Source organism: Octopus sinensis, linkage group LG1, assembly GCF_006345805.1.
Source record: "Octopus sinensis linkage group LG1, ASM634580v1, whole genome shotgun sequence".
NCBI classification, from domain to species: Eukaryota; Metazoa; Mollusca; class Cephalopoda; order Octopoda; family Octopodidae; genus Octopus; species Octopus sinensis.
In genome coordinates, this window is record NC_042997.1 from 66,335,243 (window position 1) to 66,359,189 (window position 23,947).

General features: G+C 37.1%; 1 protein-coding gene across 2 annotated transcripts in view; it reads left to right on the forward strand.

The window, feature by feature from the left end:
• The window catches only part of LOC115211578 (DNA mismatch repair protein Mlh1), a 186,704-nt gene that overhangs the window by 41,779 nt on the left and 120,978 nt on the right, over positions 1-23,947 (forward strand). For both annotated transcript variants that reach the window (XM_036501661.1, XM_029780133.2), the window contains exon 2: positions 16,395-16,521. In XM_036501661.1, the coding sequence (XP_036357554.1) occupies positions 16,397-16,521 (125 nt within the window). In that variant the 5' untranslated portion in view covers positions 16,395-16,396. The remainder of the gene's footprint in view (positions 1-16,394; positions 16,522-23,947) is intronic.

A 23,947-nucleotide genomic window follows, 5' to 3' on the forward strand; every position in this document is an offset into this window, starting at 1 on the left:
GTAATAATGCCCTCTATACATATATATATATATATATATATATAGGCACAGGTGTGGATATGTGGTAAGAAGCTTGCTTCCCAACAACGTGATTCCAGGTTCAGTTCTACTGTGTGGCTTCTTGAGAAAGTATCTTCTACCTTAGCCTCAGGCTGACCAAAGCCTTCTGAGTGGATTTCATAGATGGATATTGAAAGAAGCCCATCAGATATGTGTGTGTGTTTGTCCCCTACCACTGCTTAACAACTGGTGTTGATGTGTTTCCACCCCTGTAACTTATTGGTTTGTCAAAAGAGACCATTAGAATAAGTCCTAGGCTTTAGAAAAAATATCCTGACGTTGATTTGTTTGTGCTCCAGCATGGCCACAATCAAATGACTGAAACAAGTAAACAATAAAAGATATATATATATATATTACATATGTATATATTTGAATGTATGTGCATATGTACATGCAGAAATACATTTGTATGTAAGTGTATACATAGACACATACATCCATAGGCACATATATTTGACCTTCAAATCTTTTTCCACAGTGAATTTAAATCTATAACCTACACTGTTTCTATGATTAGTATTTATTTTCACTCGGGAATTAATTAAGTGAATTTCTAAAGTAATACTTGGAATTATAGATGATAAAATAACACCGCAACCATTAATAATGATTGAATGCCACAAAATATGGTTAGAATTAACATAAAAGTTTGATATTCTTTTCTCTATTCTTCTGAATGTTTTGTCCATAATTGTTAGAGAGTGTATTACAGTATTATTCACTGATAATCTTTTGTCTGTACAGATATTGTAATCAACAAAGGCACAGGCATGGCTGTGTGGCAAGAAGCTTGCTTCCCAACCACATGGTTCCAGGTTCAGTCCCACTGCATGGCACCTTGTGCAAGTGTCTTCTATTATTGCTTGGGATGACCAAAGCCTTGTGAGTGGATTTAGTGGGCAAAAATTGAAAGAAGCCTGTCATATATATATGTGTGCGTGCTTGTGTTTGTCCCCCACTACCACTTGAATACCGGTGTTTGTGTGTTTACATCCCTGTGAGTTAGGAGTTTGGTAAACAGAGACCAGTAAAATAAGTATCAGGCTTTGAAAAAAAAAACATATAAATACTGGGGTTGATTCATTTGACTGCAAATTCTTCCAGGTGGTGCCTTAGCATGGCTGCAGTCTAATGACTGAAACAAGTATATGATAAAAAGGTAAAACAATATTGAACTGCAATCACCAATCTTCTTGTTGTTATTATTGTTGTTTACCCTGAGATTAACCTTGGTTGAATAGATATGATGGATCAAATGCATTACAACTATTGAGTATCTTGTCATTTAAAAAAAAAAATTCTGGCATTTTGTATCTAATACTATTGCTTTCATAAGCATTTAGGTTTGAGTTAAAGAAATTCCTGCTCTTATTTCTAGCAAATTGAGTGACAATATATATCAGAGGTTCTTAACTGGGGTCCATATGGCCCCTGAGGGTCCTTATTGAATTTTTGGGGTTCCATGAAACAAAATAGTAAATTGGGGATCCACAATAGTATTTTAAAGGCCCCTGAAAAAATTTTTCTTTAGATGTATGTATTGGTATATATTGCAAGAAACATCTAGATTTCTTCAACCTACACAAGTTAATGTATTAAAAACAAAATAGGAATTTTGAAAGAAATTTCTATAAAACCAGTTTTTAGACATCAAATGGCTATGGGGATCCACCAGAAAAAAATAGTAATCAAGGAGGTTCATAGATAAAAAATGGCTGAGAACCCCTGATATAGATCCTCTCTTAATGGTTTGACAATGTCAGTTTTTGGTGTTGTGTTTGTGGATAAATTAGCATTAATACTGCTTGTCAGAGTACATCCATCTGACAATCAGGTACCATTATGAACAAATGTATCAGTATAAAGTTACACAACTTGCTAAAAGAAGCAACCAAATCTCTCTCTCTCTCTCTCTCTCTCTCAAATCCAGTTGTCTTAAAAAAAATTTTCATAGGACACCCACAATGAAGTATTGACCTCAGATGTGGGATGGTGCTGCTACTGCACACTCTGATATTCTTGGCTACATGCAGAAATGTGCCACCTGATTGTTTGGCACTAAGCCACTAACAGACATGCTCCAGCCCTTGGCCCACAAGTGTGCAGTATCCTGACTCTGCCTTTTTTACTACTACCACACTACCATAATGGCCTCTTCTTTTTAGAGCTGGCTAGGCTCGTACCACCTCCATTCAAGCACTCCCAAGCAAGTTGGCTCTCTTCCTCTGGTCCCCCTCATTGTGTTCCATTTTCCAGGATCCATTCTGGTCACTGTACCCAGTCCTTTCTTCCTAGAACAAGGATAGGCCCTTTGGAATTCCTTCCCTGTTCATATTTTTGCAGCAAGTATTGACTTACAAAAATTCAAGAGGAATATTAATGGTACCAAACTCACTGGTCTATGAGGACATGTGAAGACCATGGTCACCACATCTTCCTCCTGACCTAGTAAGTTTTAAAAAAAAAAGGTAACATTAAACCAGCAATTCAAAGCCTGAGTCCATATGACCCTAGGGATGCATATAAGATGTCTTTTTTTTAAATTAATGTTCAATAAATTGCTTATACTTCTTCAAACATCAAATATCTTAATTTTTTTATGCAATTCCAAATATTTAATTCTAAAAATATAATAGAATTTTTTTTAAACATCCAATGGGTACATGGGTCGACTTGAGTAAAATAGGAATCAAAGAGGTTCATAGACAAAAAATGACTGAGACCACTGCATTAAACAATATAGTCTTAGATCTACAAAATGATGAGATGGTCATGGTCGGAATGCTTTTCATTATAAGTCTAGTCAAGGCTAATCTGGAGGCTAAACAACAACAAATTCCATTTCTTAAAAAATCAAATTTCTTCAATAGTTTGCATAAGTACAAATCAGTAAAAAGAAAAATTGAAATAGGAAAAAGCTGAGAAGAAGGGATAAGAAATTGTTGAAAGAGAAACAGTTCTTATCACATAGTTTTGTTACAGGATCGATAAATAGTTGCAAATCTAAAATAAATCTTTGTCTAAATGGTTATTTGAAATGGAGCCATCACAAGCAGATTTTTGTAACAAAATTCATTACACATTACACTTTACAGTTCAATATTCGTAGATTTGCTTCACTAGCAAAATTTTCATGAGTAGTATTTTTAACTCCTGGAGGAACACTGAAGAATACTAAAACTGACCCCAGTTGCTAGATATGGCAGCTAAATCTACTTCAAATCAATTCCTACAAATATACTAAATAAAATATGCCTGATAATAAGATAGGATGGCCACAGCTTGAATGCTTTTGACCAAAAGCCTTCACAATCTAAGCTACCGATATTGGAGCTCAGCAACAACATTACTGAAGGAAAATGAAGTAGAAACTGCAAGCCATTTGTTATTAATGTTATTATGGCAAAATCCATATATGGACCCAAATTATATTCATACATCCATCACAAATAGCTGTAGCTTCTTTTTTAATCTTTTTTTTTTCATCCTTTCCTTCAAACATGCATCAAAATCAATGAGAGTGACCATCATCATTATTATTGTAGTAGGATGAGGAGGAGAGCTGGTAGAATCATTAGCACACCAGACAAAATGCTTAGCAACATTTTGTCTGGTTTTACATTCTGAGTTCAAATGCTGCCAAGGTTGACTTTGCCTTTCATCTTTTCAGGGTCAATGAAATAAGTATCAGTCTAGCACTGGGATCAGTGATTTCAACTTACCCACTTCCCCTAAGATTGCTGGAGTTGTGCCAAAATTTGAAACCACTATTATTATTAATATTATTTTTATGTTTTACTATCACACATGGCCTAGTGGTTAGGACGTTGCACCCACGATTGCGAAATTGTGATTTCAATTCCAAGACCTGGTGGTGCATTGAGTTTTTGAGCAAAACATCATCTCACATTGCTTTGTGATCACTTTGACACCACCCGACATGTGGCACACCATGCATATGTACAGGCAATGTCAGTTTGATGGAGGAAGTGAGCTAACGTACAACATACATTTGATCTCTATAAACAAATCACTTGTACAGGTCGTTTGGCAAAAGCTGAATATTCATACATTGTCTTTGACTGGAGAGTCCATCATTATTACTTTAAATGTGTGGTGGTTGAATCATTCAAGCTTCACAATAAATGCCCTATGGTATTTAGTTAAGTTGCTTTTCAGTTTGAGTTCACATCCCATCAAGGGGAAACTCATGATATTTATTATCAAACATGTCACCAGAGGTTGTTGGTTAACTTGGTGGTGCAGAAAGGAAATGTTTGGTTAGCATCAGTACTAAAGGGTTATGTAAAGGTATTAACTTATGTACATATTATGTAAAGGTATTAACCTATGTACATACTATAACAGTATTAACCTATGTACATATTAAGCAACATCATCATCATCATGGTCATCATCATCATAACCATCTTTATAATTCTTTTCTCTACTGCAATATTGTTGTTTAACTCCAAGCCAACTGTAATCAAGGAAATCCATGATCAGTGGCATTTCAGCCATACCAGCCTAATTTTTCTCTTGCACTTAGTGTACCAAGGACTACATTATTCAATGTGTTTATCTCTTTTCATGTATTTTAAGTTCAAATTCCATCAAGTTCAGCTTTATTTTTCAAACTTAAAACCAAAAAACAAAGCATTGGAGTGAATTCATTTGACTAAAAATTCTTCAGAGTGATGTCCCAGCATGGCTACAGTCTAATGGCTGAAACAAGTAAGAGAAAGGTAGTGGGCATAATGCCTTGCCATATTTGTTCCTGATCTTTGCTGTCTGAGTTCTTATCCTGTCATGGGTAGTAGATATACTCCATCACTCAGTTTGATACAGCCACTTGGTCCATGGCTTCCTTCAGTAGAATCCACTCTGTTGCAATTTTTATCCAGGCCTCTAGTGTAAGGATGCCTTCCTCCCATTACTCTTGGCAGTATATTAACCTGGCATTCCTTTGGTTACAAGGAGAGTTCTGGTTGATCCAATGAACAGAACAGCTTGTTCATGAAATTAACATGCAAGTGGCTGGTCACCCCACAGACATGCATACCCTTAACATAGTTTTGAGGGAGATTCAGCGTGACACAATGTGACATTGCTAGCCCTTTGAAATACAGTTACAACTAACTTTTGCCAGCTGATTGGACTGGAGTAATGTTAAATGAAGTATCTTGCTCAAGAACACAATACACTGCCAGGAACCAAACTCATGACCTTGCAATCATGAGTCAAATACCCCAACCACTAAGCCATGGGCCTTCACTTGGTGCTACATAAAGTCATGGCCGATGTCCTTCCATTTCGGACTAAGTAATTCTTCATTGTATTTCTTTATAATTAATGTTACAAAAATGAGTTTACAGTGACAAAATATTGCCGTGTCAGTTGTACATGAACCATCAACAAGTATGCTGTGACCCTCTCAGTTCACTCTTCTAAGAGAGACACTCTAATATAATACCAGTGCCACTCACATCTTTGAGTTATTTCTCTCTTATCCATCAGCTAAAAGTAAACTGAATTTAATAAGGGATGAATTCTGAAAATGGATTTGTCTCCAGTATTAAAATGCGAAACATAAATCCTACTTGCTTTAATCCAACTTGGATAATCCATTTTTCATATGGATCAAGAATTCCTAAGTAGAAACATTTGCATCTATTCATGGATTAATTGAAAACTGTGTATTCAATGATTTATATTCACTCTCTTATATTCCCTTCATTCTTTCTTTCCTTCTTCATTCCTTTCAGTTTAATCAATTCTGAGATTTCTTCCATATTAAATATATGTTTAGAATATGTATATTGTCTAAATTTGATTTTCTCATTTGGAGAAAATCTGAAATGGAAAATTAGATCTAATTGGAAAAATTTTACAGCAGTATTTAGTTTAATAACACGGGCTGCAGAAAAAAAATCATAACTGCAGCTGTTTTAACTATTGCTGCTGATGATTATGGTGATGATGATGACAATGGCAGCAACAGTTTCTTACTTAGACATTTGGTGGCAAGGAACAGTCAATTATATCAGCCCCAGAAGGATGAAAAAGCAAAGTTGACTTCAGCTGGAATTGAACTCAGCATGCAAATAGCCAGAACAAATACAAGTCATTTTTGTTCAATGATTTAACAATTCTGCCAATCCATCACCCAATCAATAGCAATAACAATAGTGTTTCTAACTTTGGCACAGAGCCAGCAATTTTGAAGGAAAGGATTTAGTTAATACCATCAGCCCCCAACAGTATGAAAGGCAAACTTGACTTTAGCAACATTTGAACTCAGAACATAGAGAGCTGAAAGAAATATCGAGTCATTTCATTTGATATTCTAGCAATTCTTTCAGTCTATCATTCTAGTCATAATCATCATCATCTCTTCATTTCATATCTGCCTTCCATGCTGGCATGAGTTGGAGGACAAACTGGGCAGCATCTAGCCAAAGAAAATCTGTCTGTTTCAGGGAATTTTATCTGACCCATGCTAACATGGAAATGTGGATGTCAAAATGATATGATAATTAAATACACACACTATATATTATATATATATATATATATATATATATATATATATATATATATATAGGGTGTTGAAGTGACGTGCAGATATTGCATATTAAGGAAAAGGAGACAGAATTTTGGATAATTTTTAGCTCTTTCGTCCATTCAATTGAACTCTTCAGATATGATGTACAGAAAATTTTTTCATATCTGAAGAGTTTGATTAAATGGAAGAAAGTGCTAATAAAGAATTATCCAGAATTCTGACTGCCTCCTTCTTAATATATATAGAGCTGTGCAAGCCATGTACAGGGGTGCTTTCAGTAAGGTGAGGGTTGGCAATGAGTATAATGAAGAATTCAGGGTACAAATAGGGGTTCACCAAGGATCAGTCCTCAGTCCCCTCTTGTTCATCATAATCCTCCAGGCAATAACAGAGCAGTTCAAGATAGGCTGCCCCTGGGAGCTCCTCTAGGCTGATGACTTTGCTCTTATAGCTGAATCACTACCAGAACTAGAGAAGTTTCAGGTGTGTAAGCAAGGTCTAGAATCAAAGGGCCTTAGAGTTAACCTAGCAAAAGCCAAAGTCTTAGTAAGTAGGAAAGCAAGCAAATCACAAATCCCTTCAGGTAGATGGCCTTGCTCAATCTGTAGAAAAGGCACAGGTAGAAACTTTATAAGATGTACTCACTGTAAGCTATGGACACATAAGAGGTGCAACAATATCAGAGGAAGGTTAACAGAGAAAATAGTTTTTGTGAGTGGAAGGTGCACAGGTATAATTAACACTAAAAATGTACAGAAGATAGATTCCATCACATGCCAACTAGAAGTAGTCGATAGCTTCCATTACCTAGGTGACTAGGTCAGTAGCAGGGGTGGATGCTCCAAGAACATTGCTGCTAGAATATGAATAGGCTGGGCAAAGCTCAGAGAGCTCCTACCTCTACTGGTAACAAAGGGCCTCTCACTCAAAATGAAAGGCAGACTGTATGATATCTGTGTGCAAACTACCATGCTACACAGCAGTGAAACATGGGCTGTGAAAGCCAAGCACATGCACAGGCTTGTAAGAAATGAAGCTAGTATATTTCGCTGGATGTGTAATGTCAGTGTGCATGCACAGTAGAGTATAAGCATCCTGAAAGAAAAGGTGGGCATAAGAGGCATCAGATGGGGTGCACAAGGGAGATGACTGCACTGGTATGGTCATGTGATGTGTATGGACAAGGACAGCAGTGTGAAAAAGTGTCACACTCTAATGGGGGGGGGAGAACCTGTGGAAGAGGTAGACCCAAGAAGACATGGGACAAGGTGGTGGAGGACGATCTCCAAATGTTGGGCCTCACAGGCAATGACAAGTGACCAAGGCCTTTGGCAATATGCCGTGCTTGCAAAGACCCATCAAGCCAAGTAAGATCGTGTTGCGTAACTGGCCTGTTAAAAGCACCCTTCAAATGTTGGGCAATATGCTGTGCTTGTGAAGACCCATCAAGCGAAATGAAATCATAGTCATGGCCAGTGCCAGTGCTGTCTGACTGGCACCTGTGACAGTGGCACATAAAAAGCACCATTCGAGTGTTGGGCCTCATGGAAACAGTAACAGGTGGGTGAGACCTTTGGCGATATACCATGCTGTGTAGACCTGTCAAAGCAAGTAAGACTATAGTTGTAGCCAATGTCAGTGTCAGGTCAATGGCACCTGTGGAGTGGCATGTAAAAAACACCCACTACATTCTCAGAATGGTTGGTGTTAGGAAGGGCACCCAGCTGTTGAAACCTTTCCAAATCAGATTAGAACCTGATGCAGCTCTCCAGCTTACCAGTTTTCAGTCAAACCACCCAACCCATGCCAACATGGAAGACGGATGTTAAATGATGATGATGATGATATATCCCTTGTGCTTTTCTTTGTCTTCTTCCCTATCAGTGTCCCTTGTTTAAATGTCATCCGCTTTAAAAAGTAACTGATGAACTGTCTTGCTATCAGCTTGAAAAATGACAAAAATATATATATATTTATATGTATGTGTATATATATATATGTGTGTGTGTACCGGTGGGACGTGAACAAAACATTTGAGCGAGGTCGTTGCCAGTGCCACAGGACTGACTCCTGTGCAGGTGTCATGTAAAAAACACCATTTCGAGCATGGCCGTAGCCAGTACTGCCAGACTGGCCCTTGTGCAGGTGGCATGTAAAAGCACCCACTACACTCTTGGAGTGGTTGGCATTAGGAAGGGCATCCAGCTGTAGAAATTCTGCTAGATGAGATTGGAGCCTGGTGCAGCCATCTGGTTCGCCAGTCCTCAGTCAAATCGTCCAACCCATGCTAGCATGGAAAACGGACGTTAAACGATGATGATGATGATATATATATATAACATAGTCATTTAGCCCATGCTGGCAGGGGAAAACAAATGATGTATCATAAATGCATACATACAGATAGATTCACACACACACATGCGTATGCACACAAATATACAAACATACACACTTACACACATATATGTATGCATATATATTTATACAAGATCTAATTAGACACCCTACAGTAAATGCAATGCCAACACCAAATACACTGTTGTTATAATGTGGTGTCCAAGCTATTAGCTGAAGCTAATATCATAGTTACAAGAAATAGTCTTCCATTCCGCAGGAGATGTGTCCCATTTTGAAGATTGGTTCTTAATTCTTTGCTTAATTATGATTTTTAACTTAAGGAAAAGGCTAGAAGAATGTATCAAGTGGAAGCAAATTCAATTCAATGAAGCTCAGTACATGCCTTTATACTAATTTTATGAACCCAAGAGAGAGTCAACACCCAGCAGAATTTTAATTCATTACACAGACAATGCTAACGACTGAAGCATATTTTCCTAGCCTTCTGTTGGTTCTGCTACTCTGTAATTATTATGCCAATTTGAATGTTGTTGGTGGGGTTAAGTTAGTTTAATTAAACTGCCTTGCATTCATTCTCTCTCTCTCTCTCTCACCTCCTTTCCTCTCTCTCTCTCTCTCTCTCTCTCGTGCCTCCCTTCCTGTCTTTCACCCTCCCTATTTCCCTTTCTTCTCACTACTCCCTCTCTCTTTCTCTCCCACCCCTCCTCCCTCACTGTCTTGCTTTCTCTCTTGCTTACTCTCTCTCTTTCCCTCTCTCACCCTCCATCTTTCTATTTTCGTTTGTTTTATTCTCATACATCTTACATTAGCCCTACCCCTAATACACACACACACAGAAGCTCAGCCACATCTTTCTCCTCCATATCTCAATCACTCCCTCAAACCACAACTCCACTACACAATATTCAATCATATCTCTGTGTCCCATACACGCATAAAAACAGACACACCAGTCTACATATCAATACAGTGAACTAGATCCCTGTTCATTCAGCATTCTAATCTCTAGTCATACTCTCTCTGTTTTCATATTTACTTTGCTTCCTCATAATTCACTAAAGGAGAATTTCAGAATTTAGCCTAATACACAATACAGCACAACACAGTACTTTAGGTTAATAGTACTTACATAGTCACTCAAACTGCTAGAAATAGCAATCAGATCTTTCTCAAATTACATCCTACTGTTTTGAACAATGGACGCATTGAACAATGTAATCCATGATATGTAGTGTCCAAGAGTAGGATGAGGCGAATATAGGTGAAATGTTTAATCAGATTTGTGGAGCCTATAAGCTCATCTGACTGGAGCTTACCTCAGTATCTAAGACATTAAATAACTAAGAGTACCCACCCTTCTGATTGAGATGAGAGCCTCTTGTAAGGATATCATCCTCCAGGTGTTATTGCTGTTACTCATTTTCAGCTGATTGAACTTAAGCAATATGAAATGAAATGCCTTGCTCAAGGACATAATGCTCTACTCAGTCCAGCTGTCAAACTCACAATATTACAAGCATGAGATCAACATCCTAACCACTAGGCCACACGTCCTTCATTCTATCAGGGTTGACCCAGGGCTAAATAATCATCAGGTTACAAACTTACAACCTTACAATCAAATATCCAAAGCCTAATCTACTCTGCCACTACAACTCTTCATTGATATCAAATAAGCAGATTATTGTATTTGATGAGCATAAAAGTTGCACATGCATATTTGATGCATCATGCTTTCAGCTGTGTATATTCAAGGAAAATATTTTTAGTGCAGTAAAGTTTATGGGAGACCAAACTTCATTTATAGGACCCAGAATGATGTTTTGAGACATTTTTTTTACTAAAAGAAAGGGCATATTATATGCCATCAAATATGGTAATCATACTCCTATCACTGTTAATAAATTTTGACACAAGGCCAGCAATTTCAGGGGAGTGGGTAAGTCAATTACACCGATCCCAACACTCGACTGGTACCTATTTTATTGACCCCTAAAAGGATTAAAGGTAAAGTCGACCTCAACCGAATTTGAACTCAGAACGTAAAGACAGACAAAATGTTGCTAAGTATTTTGTCCAGTGTGTTAATGATTCTGCCAACTTGCCACCTTAATGATAGGTGAAATACTTAGCAGTTTTTCGTCCATCTTTACCTTTCATCCTTTCGGGGTCGATAACATAAGTACCAGTCAACAGTGGGGTAGAAGTAATCAACTTAACCCCTCCCCTGAACTTGCTGGCCCTTTGCCAAAATTTGAAACCAATAATAATGATGATGATGATGATGATGATGATAATAATGACAATCCTTTCTACCAAAGGCACAAGGCCTGAAATTTTTGGGGAGGGGACTAGTTAATTACATCAACCCCAGTACTCAATTTTATTGAACCCCTGCAAGGATGAAAGGTAAAGCTGACCTCAACAGAATTTAACCTCAGAATGGACAAAATGCTGCTGTGTGATTTGTCCAGCATGCTAACAATTCTGCCAGCTCACCACCTTTATCACTGTTAATGATGGTATTTGCCCCTCTGAACTAACTACATACATCCTATCTGTAACCCATGCTAACCCTTTCACTCATCTCCTGTTATCTTTCCTGTTGAGACATCCCATTAAACACTAGATTACTTTGCTCAATTTCCAAGTATACAAACCTTCAGAATTTCCTTTGGACATTCATTTTGGGGCGTCCTTTTCATCATCATCATTTAACATCTGTTTTCCATGCTGGCATGGATTGGACAGTTTGCCCAGAGCTGCGGAACTGCACCAGACTCGAGTCTGATTTGGCATGGTTTCTATGGCTAGATGCCCTTTCTAACACCAGCCGCTTTACAGAATGTGCTGGGTACTTTTACATGGCACTGCATGAGTGCTTTTTGTGGCATCACACAGGTGCTTTTATGTGACACCACTACAAGTGCTTTTCATTTCTGCTGTTGAGTACAGCAAGATGCCAGGCATCTCAGTCCTTTGTCATCTCGTCTGAAAGGTTCAGTGTCTTGAGATATTTCTTCAGTAGTTCATCCCATATCCTCTTGGGTCTCTCACTTCCACGTGTTCCATCTACTTTGAGAGATAAGCACTCTGTAATCTTCTTTCTTGCACACAACAATTAATTCCTCTTAAGCCTAACTTTTCTCTCAGAAAACTAGCACTCTATCAAACATGTATATTTACATTACACATCCAGCAGAGCATACTAGCCTCATTCCTATCTAACATCAATCTCACCAGTTTGGGTGGGGTCAGAGGGCTGTGAAGGTCATTGTCTTACTTCCTTTGATTATTGTATCTACTATCTTTTATTTGTTTCATTCAGTAGACTGGAACCATAATGGCACACCACCTTAAAGAATTTTAGTTGAATAAATCGACCACAGTACATTTTTTTCTTATTTTGTAAGCCTGGTACTAATTCTATCAATCTTTTTTGCCAAACTGCTAGGTTATGGGGATGTAAACATACCAACACTGGTTGTCAATCAGTGATGGAGGACAAACAGACACAAATCACACATGCACATAAACATATACATACAAGGAGGATGTTAAACAATGATGATATATGACAGGCTTCTTTCAGTTTCTGTCTACCAAATTCATTCATAAGGCTTTGGTCAGCCCAAGGCTATAGTAGAAGACACTTGCCCAAGGTACCATGCAGTGGGACTGAACCTGGAACCTTGTAGTTTGGGAAGCAAGCTTCTTACCGCACAGCCACCCCTGCATGAAAAAAATGTACTTGAAATTATAGTCAAACATCTTGCTGAAAACAGAGAAAACCCCAAATTTCTAAGGTGGAAATGTTTTTAACCACTGAGGATTGTGTTGTTATTTTTGTATTTGATATTTAGGTCAGGAATTCATTATTATTGTTGTTTGGGTCCCAGATCATCCCAGATCAAGCAGTCCTTGTTGAAAAGTATTCCTACCATGACAATCCAACATTTTTAATTTAATTTTTATTTTTACTGGAGTAATTTATCTAGGTTAGTGCTATTCAATGTTTCTTTCCTTTCGAAGGCGATGCAGCTAGGTTTGCAGGAATAATGGCTGCTATTTCTAGCAAGTCAACTGACCATGCAGAAACTCCCTTGTTAGCTGGAATCCATTAAGAATTCATTTTTCATCAGTGTTACTCTCAGTAAACACTGATTCCTCTCTTCCTTTGCATCTACTTTTTTTTTTTGTTTCTTACTTCAAACCCATTACAATCCATTAACTGTACAATCAATTATTAAACTACACATCAGTCTCTGTCTCACTGCAATACTGATTGCACCTCATACAATGAGTTACTGAACATTGATGTGTGCAGTATAGTTTCTTAGTTAGATATGGAGATGGTATATCTAGGACAACAGATCTATGTGTCATGCCTTGTTGTTCGTCCAACTGCCTGTGTGCCATAAGTCTGCTCTGCAACAGGTAAATATGGATTACACATCAACAATAACAACAATAGCTAAATAACAAACTTCTGCAAAATAAAATCTAACGATCAATGTCAAATCAATTCCAAAACACATACACATATGTATATATCATCATTTTATATATGTGTGTGTGTGTGTGTGTGTATATATATATGTGTGTATGTATATATATATATATATTGTGTGTGTGTGTGTGTGTGTATATATATATATAATAGGCTGTGTGGTAAGAAACTGGCTTTCCAACTATAAGGTTCCAGGTTCAATCTCATTACTTGGCACATTGGGCGAGTGTTTTCTTCTATAGCCTCAGGCCAACCAAAGCCTTGTGTGTGGATTTGGTAGATGGAAACTGAAAGAAGCCTGTCATATATATACATATACATGTTTGTGTGTGTGATTTATGTCTCTGTCTGTGTTTGTCCCCCACCACTGCCTAACACACTGTTAGTGTGTTTACATCCCTGTAACTTAGTAGTTTGGCAAAAAGAGACCGATAGAATAGATCCCAGGTTTTAAAAAAACAAGTACTAGGGTCGATTCTTTTAATGTCCAGTCGCCCATCCTTACATGACTCTGACATACACTTACAACTATTACATGAAGTCAAGGCAAGGAGACAGTAACACACACACACACACACATACATTCATATATATATATATATATATATATATATAAAGTTAATCCAAACAAGAAAGCACAAAAAAACACAACGCGAGGACGTGGAACAAATATAGTATTATTGGACGCTCAGGAAAGAAGGAAGGTTTAACGTTTCAAGCGGAGCCCTTCATCGGAAACATAGGAGAAGGGAAGACAGAGGAAAAAAATCGCCAACGGTACACACGAGGTCACATTTTGGTTACATATATGTATATATATGTATAAACTTTATTTAAAAGCAGCAGAAATATAACAAAAGCTGTTACTTAGAGTTTCACATTCCCATTCGTTGGACAATTTTGTTAAAATTTTAACAAAACTGTCCAACGATATTTCTGCTGCTTTTAAATAAAGCATATTACTCTACCTCTGGTATTTGAGTACTCTTTTTTCCATCTTGTTTCACATTTATGCACTTACCCTGGTATATATATATATATATTGGAGAACTGGAAACAAACAGCACTGTTTAAATGAGGCTTTGTTTACAGAGATCACACATGCTTTCATGATAGACTGCCGACAAAAGAAATCATCTGTATGAAGAGTGAAGCATTTGTTTATAATTGGCAAACACACAATAATAAATGACAACAATCTCATTATCATACCTAGCAACGTTAGTGGATTTGTTAGGATTCTACAGCTATGGATATGGTAGTGGGGGCTCAGAAATGGATCTCAGGGAGTATATATCCTAAATTTGCAGAAGAATTTGTTGTTGGGGCAGTTTAGCTTAAAGGTAGTGCACTAAGATGTGTAATCACAGAGGTGTGAGTTCGAGTCTCATGGCTGGCTGCCAACACATTTTTCTTCAAAATATGGGTAGTTTATTCTGTTCATACTGTATTATTAGCATTATCCTGCATTCGAGAATAAATAATTACTTCCATATATATATATGTGTGTGTGTGTGTAAATATATATGTGTGTGTATATATATATATATATATATATATATATATGTGTATATATATATATGTATATATGTATATATATATATATATCGTTGCAGAACGACCTGCTGTGCTTACCTTGCATCGTAGGGTGACCTGCTGTGCTTGAGCAGACCTATTGAGTCAAGTACATCAACATCGAAATATATGCCAAATGGAAATTGTAGTTGTGATACCTGTGCCGGTGGCACGTAAAAAGCACCATCCGAACGTGGCCAATGCCAGCGCCGCCTTGACTGGCTTCTGTGCCAGTGGCACGTAAAAAGCATCAACAGATCATGGCCACTGCCAGTCTGCCCTGGCACCTGTGCCGGTGGCACGTAAAAAGCATCCACTACACTCATGGAGTGGTTGGCGTTCGGAAGAGCATCCAGCTGTAGAAACACTGCCAGATCAGACTGGTGCCTGGTGCAGCCTCCTGGCTTCACAGACCCCGGTCGAACCATCCAACCCGTGCTAGCATGGAAAACGGACATTAAACGATGATGATGATGATGATATCAAAAGTTGTGGAAGAGAGAGACCTAGCAAGAGATGGGATGAAGTTTTGATGCTGAACTTTACGAAGATGACAGAAGATCAAGATATGCAGCACATTGCTCTACTTGAGAATACCAGCCCACCACAACAGAATCGAGATCCTAAAGCCAAGGTGCCATGTAAAAAGCACTGGTGTTGGTAGCACTTAAAAAAGTATCTGTGATGATGCCACATAAAAAAACACCCATTACACTCTGTGTAACGGTTGGTGTTAGGAAGGGCAACCAGCTGTAGAAACCAAGCCAAAGCAAATTATGGAATTTAGTGTGGCCCTTAGCCTTACCAATTGCTATCAAGTCATCCAACCCATCAGAAATGGACATTAAATGATAGGATGATGATTAATATTTGTTTTTATATTCAAAACAATTTTACATTAATCTGATGGGATACTCTATACTTTTGTAGAGTACAAATTTATTATTCTTGCCCAAGAATGTTGTTGACTGTAATTTCAAAGTCTTGGCCAGCTAATCCATCATCAAATATATATATATTATAGTGAGAATTTACAAAAAAAACAAAAGACAAAGACAGGTGTGTAAACAATAAACAGATGTTTTAGTTTAATGCTCAGGAAGTGAAAAAGTCTTTTACGTTTCAAGCCTATGCCCTTCAACAGAACGGAATGCAGAAATAAACAGGGAGAGAAAATAATAAAGGTTTAGTGGCTAGCGATCTATAATGGCGAATGATTATATATACGCAGCTGTATGTTCTTGTTGTTGTTTATGTTGTTTTGCAAAACATTATTTCATTCAGAATCATTCTCTGTTTCTCATTATGTTACTATTGCAGTAATGGCTACAGTCGAAAAGCTTCCCACTGTAATTAGAAAGTTAGATGAAGTGGTCATCAACCGTATAGCAGCTGGGGAAATCATCCAACGTCCATGCAATGCATTGAAAGAAATGATAGAGAACTGGTAAGGATTTTTGCTTCATTTTCTCTTTCTTTTAAACCTATTCATAATTATATTTCTAATGAAATAAGGTTATAAAAAGGTTTACCAATGTTTCATAAATAATTTAGATAATAATGAAGTATTTAGAGTGATTTGGTAAAATAACCGACTTTTTCATTATTAAGTTGATTTTTGTAACATAATTTAACCTCATAACATCTACTATTAACTCTTGATACTTCAAATACTAAGATCTTGTTGAAGAAAATGACAAACTTCAAAGCGTGGATGAGTTCTAATGATTCTTTATATTTGAACAACATTATTGCATACAAGCAATTATAATATCTCACAGATGTTGCAACTTCTCAGTCAATGTTTTTAAACTAGCCAAAGTTTAATTTTATGCATATTGATAACTTAGACAATGCAGAGTTAGCAAAAACAAAATTGTTAACTCTAAAATCACAATAGAACAGTTTAATTTAAACATGAAGACTTTCAAATAGGTTGTTTGTGGGATCCAAAGTGGTTCGATATCCAACATGTTAAATGTAACTGTTCTGTTAATTTGAGTTGCTAAATCTACTTTAGTTTTGTTTTGGCTATGAGCTTGTTTGTTTTGTTTTGCTCTTGTTGTTTAGCTCCAGATCAATTCTTATCAAGCAGAACAATGATCAAAGGCACTCTTACATTGACCATCCTGTCTTTTAGAAGTATATCTAGAACTACATTATCCAATGCCTTTTCATTATTTAATACTTTAGCATTTAAACCAGCCATATTCAGCCTAAATATTCCTGTTTTTATGTTCAAACTAGCTAGATCTGGCTTCTCTCACCTACCCTACAATGTCATTCTAAAAATAAACAATCACTTCATTGAAATCTTGATGCTACGAGGTAAAGCATGACTGACTAATTCAAAACTATGTGAATGATAAAAAAAAAAAGGCATCAGAGGGGTGATGTATACCCTACACACACACAAGAATAAAATAGAATTTAATTTGATAAATATATTCTCAGATGAATTTATATTTCAACAAAATGACATCAATAGTTATTTCTCCTGCTTAATGTTTATGCTTATGTAACAAAGAAAAAAAACACTTTGATTCACCCATCTTCCAGTTTTGAAGATAATCAAACCAAAATTTAATGAGCTCAAGCTACTCACCCAATGAGTATTTCTGCCAAATTTGGTGAAAATCGATTCAGCCATTTTCCAGTAATTTTGCAAACACACAAACACACTAAACGAGCAACTGCAATAATCTTGCTTCGCTTATGCATGCATGGTTAATTATAAAGCATTACATTGGATAGATAGAGTAATCTGAATGTTAAAGTGTTAAGACAAGTAGAGTGCTATATGAAGAAGATTTGGTTGCTATTTCAGGCACATCAAGCAACCATAGAGTCTTCTTCATTGGCTTTCCCCCATCCCAGCTGATCTAATGATCTATGATCAAAGAACTGTGAAATGCAACAATTCTGCTCTTTTTTTTTTCACTATGTTGTTGTTGCATAATACATTTTTACTTAGGTGTGATTTGAAAGAGATTTGGCTACTCTTTCTAATAAATCAAATGACTGTACAGAGACATCCTTGTAGATTGATTTTATTAAAGTGAAAGAATGAACAACTGCTTCTGACTTGTAATATTTAACTTACTTACCATCATATTTCTAGTAAATACACAACTGCTTGTATGTAATATTGAAGCTGTTTATTACTATATTGCTAATGTTTCAATAAATGTTCGATATAATCAAGAATTTGGCAATGTTTAGTATATCTGTAACTTAATGTATTGATATATTTTTGTTTTTACGTGGGTGTTGACCAATTGAAATTTCATTTCATCGTATTCATATTTTATTGAGATTTTAATTGAAATATGAACAATTTAGTATATTCTTGTATTCTTTTTTTGCTCATTTCCATCATTAGACAGCAACTATATTAGGGCACTAGTATTTGGACCCCAGCACTAATTTCACCATTTTCTTAAGATGCAAAATGCAAAGTGAGCCTTGGCATGATAGGGTGTAATTTTGTCAGATGAGAATACCATTGGGTATTTTGATGATGAAGTGTTAAGACTACATCCTCTAGTGAAGGGGATTGGCCTGCAAGAGTCCTGTGCTGGTACCACAAAAAAGCACTCATGTCAGTGTCACATAGCAGCACTTGTGCATAAAGACACTTATGCTGGTACCATATTAAAATCACCTAGCACACACTGTAAAGTGGTTGATGCTAGGACGGGCATCCAGCCATAGAAACCAAGCCAAATCAGGATGGAACCTGGTGCAGCTCTCCTATTTGCCACCTCTGGTCAAACTATCCAACCCATGCCAGCATGGAAAATAGACGTTAAAAGATGATGATGGTGGCGGTGGTGGTGGTGTACCAGTTTTCATCTCACATATATAAGCACATGCACACACACACATTTGTTTTACATCAATTTTTTAATACCAATGTTAGTTAGATGGGTACTTTATTTGGGGCAATATTTTTATATTTTTATACTGAGTGTTTTCCTTGCGACCAACCCTTTCCTGTTTCTATAATGAAGCAAGTTTATAGTCCAGTATTTTGAGGCCTCTGAGCTATAGGGCATAATGTTCTCCAGGATGTACTCACATCATTATTTTTTTCACTCAGTCAATCTCAGGTGAGAAGTAGAGAGTACAACTTTCATGGATGCATATATATTTGCACTGACAAAAACATATGTGTGTGTACCATATCTATTGAAATATTTCCATCAACTGGTTCGTATTTTGAAATGTTTTAACTGTGAACAGTCTTGCATAATGTATGCATTTCCTGTTGTAGATTATGCAGACCTGAAACTTATGTATTAAGTAATTTCAAAATATCACTATTTGATTTGACTTCATTATTACAACTTACATATATAACACCCATTTTCCATTCTGCCATGGGTTGAATAGTTTGTCAGGAGCTGACCAGCTGAAGGGTTGTTCAGGCTCCATGTCTGTTTTGGCATCATTTCTATAGCTGGATGCTCTTCCTAACATAAGCCACTTTACTGAATGTACTGGGTGCTTTTTACATGATACTAGTACTTACAAGCCCACAAGATTATGGATGCTCAGCTGGGGAGGGTTGCAAGGTCAACCATGCTTTCACTCAGCTTGACATGTCTTTTCAAGCACAGAAAACCACCAGGAGTCTTGGTCCCCTGTTATCCCTTCTGTGAGTCCCAATGTTTGTAAATCCTTTCTCACCACTTCGTCCCACATCTTCCTGTGTCTACCTCTTCAACACATACACACACACACATACATACATACGTATTTTATTTGTGTATTAAGGTTACCATTTGTGTATTAAGGTTTCGTGTTAAGAAATACCTCAAACACACATGTTCCATGTGATAGGCTTAATAATTGTTGAGATATTCCTTAACATAAAACCAATGGTAGCCTTAATGCACAAATAAAGAAATTTTATCCACCAATGTGGTGTTGAGCATCATTGTTATTGTTCAATATTTGTGTGTGTGTGTATGTATAATCATCATCATTTAACGTCTGTTGTCCATGCTGGTATGGGTTGGACAGTGTGACCAGAGCTGGCAAGCCATTGGCTTGCACCAGAATCCAGTCTGATTTGGCAGAGTTTCTATAGCTGGATGCCCTTCATAATGCCAACCACTTTACAGAGTGTGCTGGATGCTTTTACGTGGCACTGCGTGGGTGCTTTGATGTGGTACCACATGGGTGCTTTTACATAGCACTGCACAGGTGCTTTTGCATGACACTGCATGGGCTCTTTTACATGTCACCGCATGAATGCTTCTATGTGTTGCCGTACAAGTGCTTTCTTATGATACTGCCAAGAGTTCTTTACACAACCAGAAGGATTAGTCTTAACATGTCTGTTGCAGGGTGCAGGTCTTCTTGAGTGTGGCCAGGCACCAGGTATCTCATTCCCATATTTATACATATATATATATATATATATATATATATATATATATATATATATATATATATACACACACACATACACACACACACATACATACATACACATGGTGGATTTCTATACAGTTTCCATCTACCAATTTCGTTCCCAAAAGGTTGGTTGACCCAAAGCAACAGCCGAACAAGCATGCTCACTTACTGTACAATGGGACTAAACCTAAACCTGTTTGTGAAGTAAATTTCTCAATCACAGAGCCATGTCTGCACACACACATCCACACATATACATATCCTCATCATCATCTGATGTTGGTGGTGGTGCCGTAGTAGTAGTAGTAGTAGTAGTAGTAGTAGTAGCAGCAGCAGCAGCAGCAGCAGCAGCAGCAGTTGTAGTAAATATATTTTTACAGAGTTAATTCTATTTCAATTCTAAGAGAATCTGATCAAACGTAGGCAAAATTTAATTAATCAATATATATATATATATATAAATTCAAGTCATTGGGAGAGGGTGAGATTGTATAGTATCATGAAGTTTTGAGTGGGTGTATAAAGAATATAGCACATTCTATACTTCCTGAAGTATTCCTTTATTTTGTATCAGGAAATGTTCTTATAAGCAAACACATAGGAATGTGTGTGTGTATGTGTGAGAGAAAGAGAGAGAGAGATGAGCTTTCACAGAGTTTCCGTCTACCGAATTTCATTCAAAAGTTATTGGTTAATCAGAGGCTACAGTAAAAGATTCTTTACCAAGATGTTGTGTAGAAAGATGAAAGCTACACTTGTCGGTTACAAACTAAACATTTTAACTAAATGGCAATACCTATAGCCCGGTATTATCTCAGATCATTTAAGGCTTAATCTTTTTGGTACCAACCTTACCAAGAGCATGGTTCTATGATACCAACTTTCTGTTTTAACATGATCAAAATTAAAACCTTCAATTAAATTTTCATGTTAATTTATGTTCTAAGCACCAATTTAATAATGACTAAATTATTTTAGTAAATTCTTCATTATTTTTTAAAGTAATTGAAACAAAGGCAATGTATATCACCTGTTTTATGTTCAAACTGGTCAAATCTAGTCTTTCACACCAACCTTACAATAACAGGGTAAAGACCCCCTTCAGTCATGAATGACCATGGGATTGCACCTAGAAAGTTACCCACTGAGACACAATTCTGGACAAGGTTGTTTATGGAAGACCAGCAGTCGCCCATGCATACCAGCCTTCTTGCTCAAGAATACAACACACAGCCCAGTCCGGGAATCAAACTCACTACCTCATGATTGTTCTAACCACTGAGCCATGCGCCTTCACTCACCTTACAATATCATTCTAAAAATTAAGTTACCTCATCAAAATCACCAGACTCCGGTCTTATTTGGCATGGTTTTTTTACGGCTGGATGCCCTTCCTAATGCCAACCACTCTGAAAGTGTAATGGGTGCTTTTACATGTCACTGGCACAACACCAGTATCTGCCACTACAGTGAATTTGCTAGTCTTGATGGGTTTTCTTCTCAAGCACAACATAATGCCAAAAGTCTCAGTCCTTGCCTTCATGAGGCCCAACACTCAAAAGGAACTCAGCCACTTGTCTTCCTGTGGCCCAACGTATATATATATTCTCAGCCAAAACTGTCCTACAAATGGAAACATGAAACCCTGAGTAACAGTTTTTGTTATGTCTTTTCAGCTTTATTAATAAGGTATATATATGTAAATATACATACATACATACATACATACATACATACATACATATATATATAGAGAGAGAGAGGTGGCGAACTGGCAGAAACGTTAGCGCACCGGGCGAAATGCTTAGCGGTATTTCGTTTGTCGTTATGTTCTGAGTTCAAATTCCGCCGAGATCGACTTTGCCTTTCATCTTTTCGGGGTTGATAAATAAAATACCAGTTTCGCACTGGGTCGATGTAATCGACTTAATCCTGTTGTCTGTCCTTGTTTGTCCCCTCTATGTTTTAGCCCCTTGTGGCAAGAAATATATATATATATATACATTTATATATGACAAGCTTCTCTTGGTTTTTGTCTACCAAATCCTACTTGGTTGGCCTGAGGCTATAGTGGAATACATTTGCCCAAGGTGCCATGCAGTGAAACTGAACCCCAAACTTTGTGGTTGGAAAACGAACTTTTTATCACACTGCCATGTTGGCTCCTAATCACTTGGTTCACTTTTGTGCATGAGCAACATGAGAAGTATCTGTACATGTTGAGTAGAATAAATATCATATGTTATTTTTGTTTGATGCACCAGTTTATCAGCAATTTTCTCTCAGATGTCTATATCTTTCATCGATATATCGTTCATTGATATGCACATGTTGCTAGTGACACGATATGAACTAGCAACCGTTTTCTCTTAATGTCTGGCTTTCTACTTAGCTAGCTGAAACCTCTACCAATGTCTATAATGAAGTGTGATTGACTCACCCACCTCTATCCTCCTCCATACTCTCTCTGTATAATATTGATGTGTCTAATGAAGTGAAGTTTATTGTCAATTGAGAATAGCAGTTTGAGGAATTCCTGCATTGATGCAGTGAGTCGCTAAGTCAGATGATTTGCAACAGTTGTTTGGGAAGAAATCTTTGGGGTATTTAACCAGCAATAATGCTGTTGATGTTGATATTTACTTGAGAGTAGGTGGCAGGTGCAATAACGACAGTGTTAGTGATAGGTTTGCTGCTGGGGGTAATAATAACAGTAACCATGCCAGTGTTGCTGGTGGTCATGGTAGTGGTGGTGGTGATGGTGGTGGTTGTCATCGTCATTAGCATGAGGGTAACAGTCTTGGTGATGTTAGTGGCGGTGGTCATCACAGTTATGATTGTCATGATGGTAATGTCATGGCACTGGTGTTGATGACAGTGGTAGTGGTGGTCGTGGTCATGGTGGTGGTGGTTATCGTCATCATCATCTTTGTCATCATTGTCACCATTGGTGTCTTTTGTAATGCTAGTGGTGGTTGTTGTCATTGGCATTGTCATGATGGTGGTGGTGGTGGTGGTGGTGGTGGTCTTCATCTTCATTGTTGTTGTTGTGGTGGTAACAGTACTAACTTTGATGTTATTGGTGTTGTTGGTTATGGTCAAAGTAGTGGAGTTAGTGTTTGTTGTTGCTGTTGTGGTGGTGGTGGTGGTGGCAGTGGGGGTGGTAATTAAAATCATTGAAAGGCTGAAAGATTGATTGAAGAGTTTCAGCTACATGATTCAGAGATAAAACCAAACCAAACATTTCATCTTATTTCATCTTGTTACTGTTGTTACTGTTCTTTTTGTTGTTATTCTTCTTTGTGTTGTTGATATATTTATTATTATTATTATTATTATTATTATTATTATTGTATTATTATTATTATTATCATCATTATTATTGTTGTTTTTATTATGATTATTACATAACGGCATTGATTGATTGACTGAATCGGCAGAGCATCAGA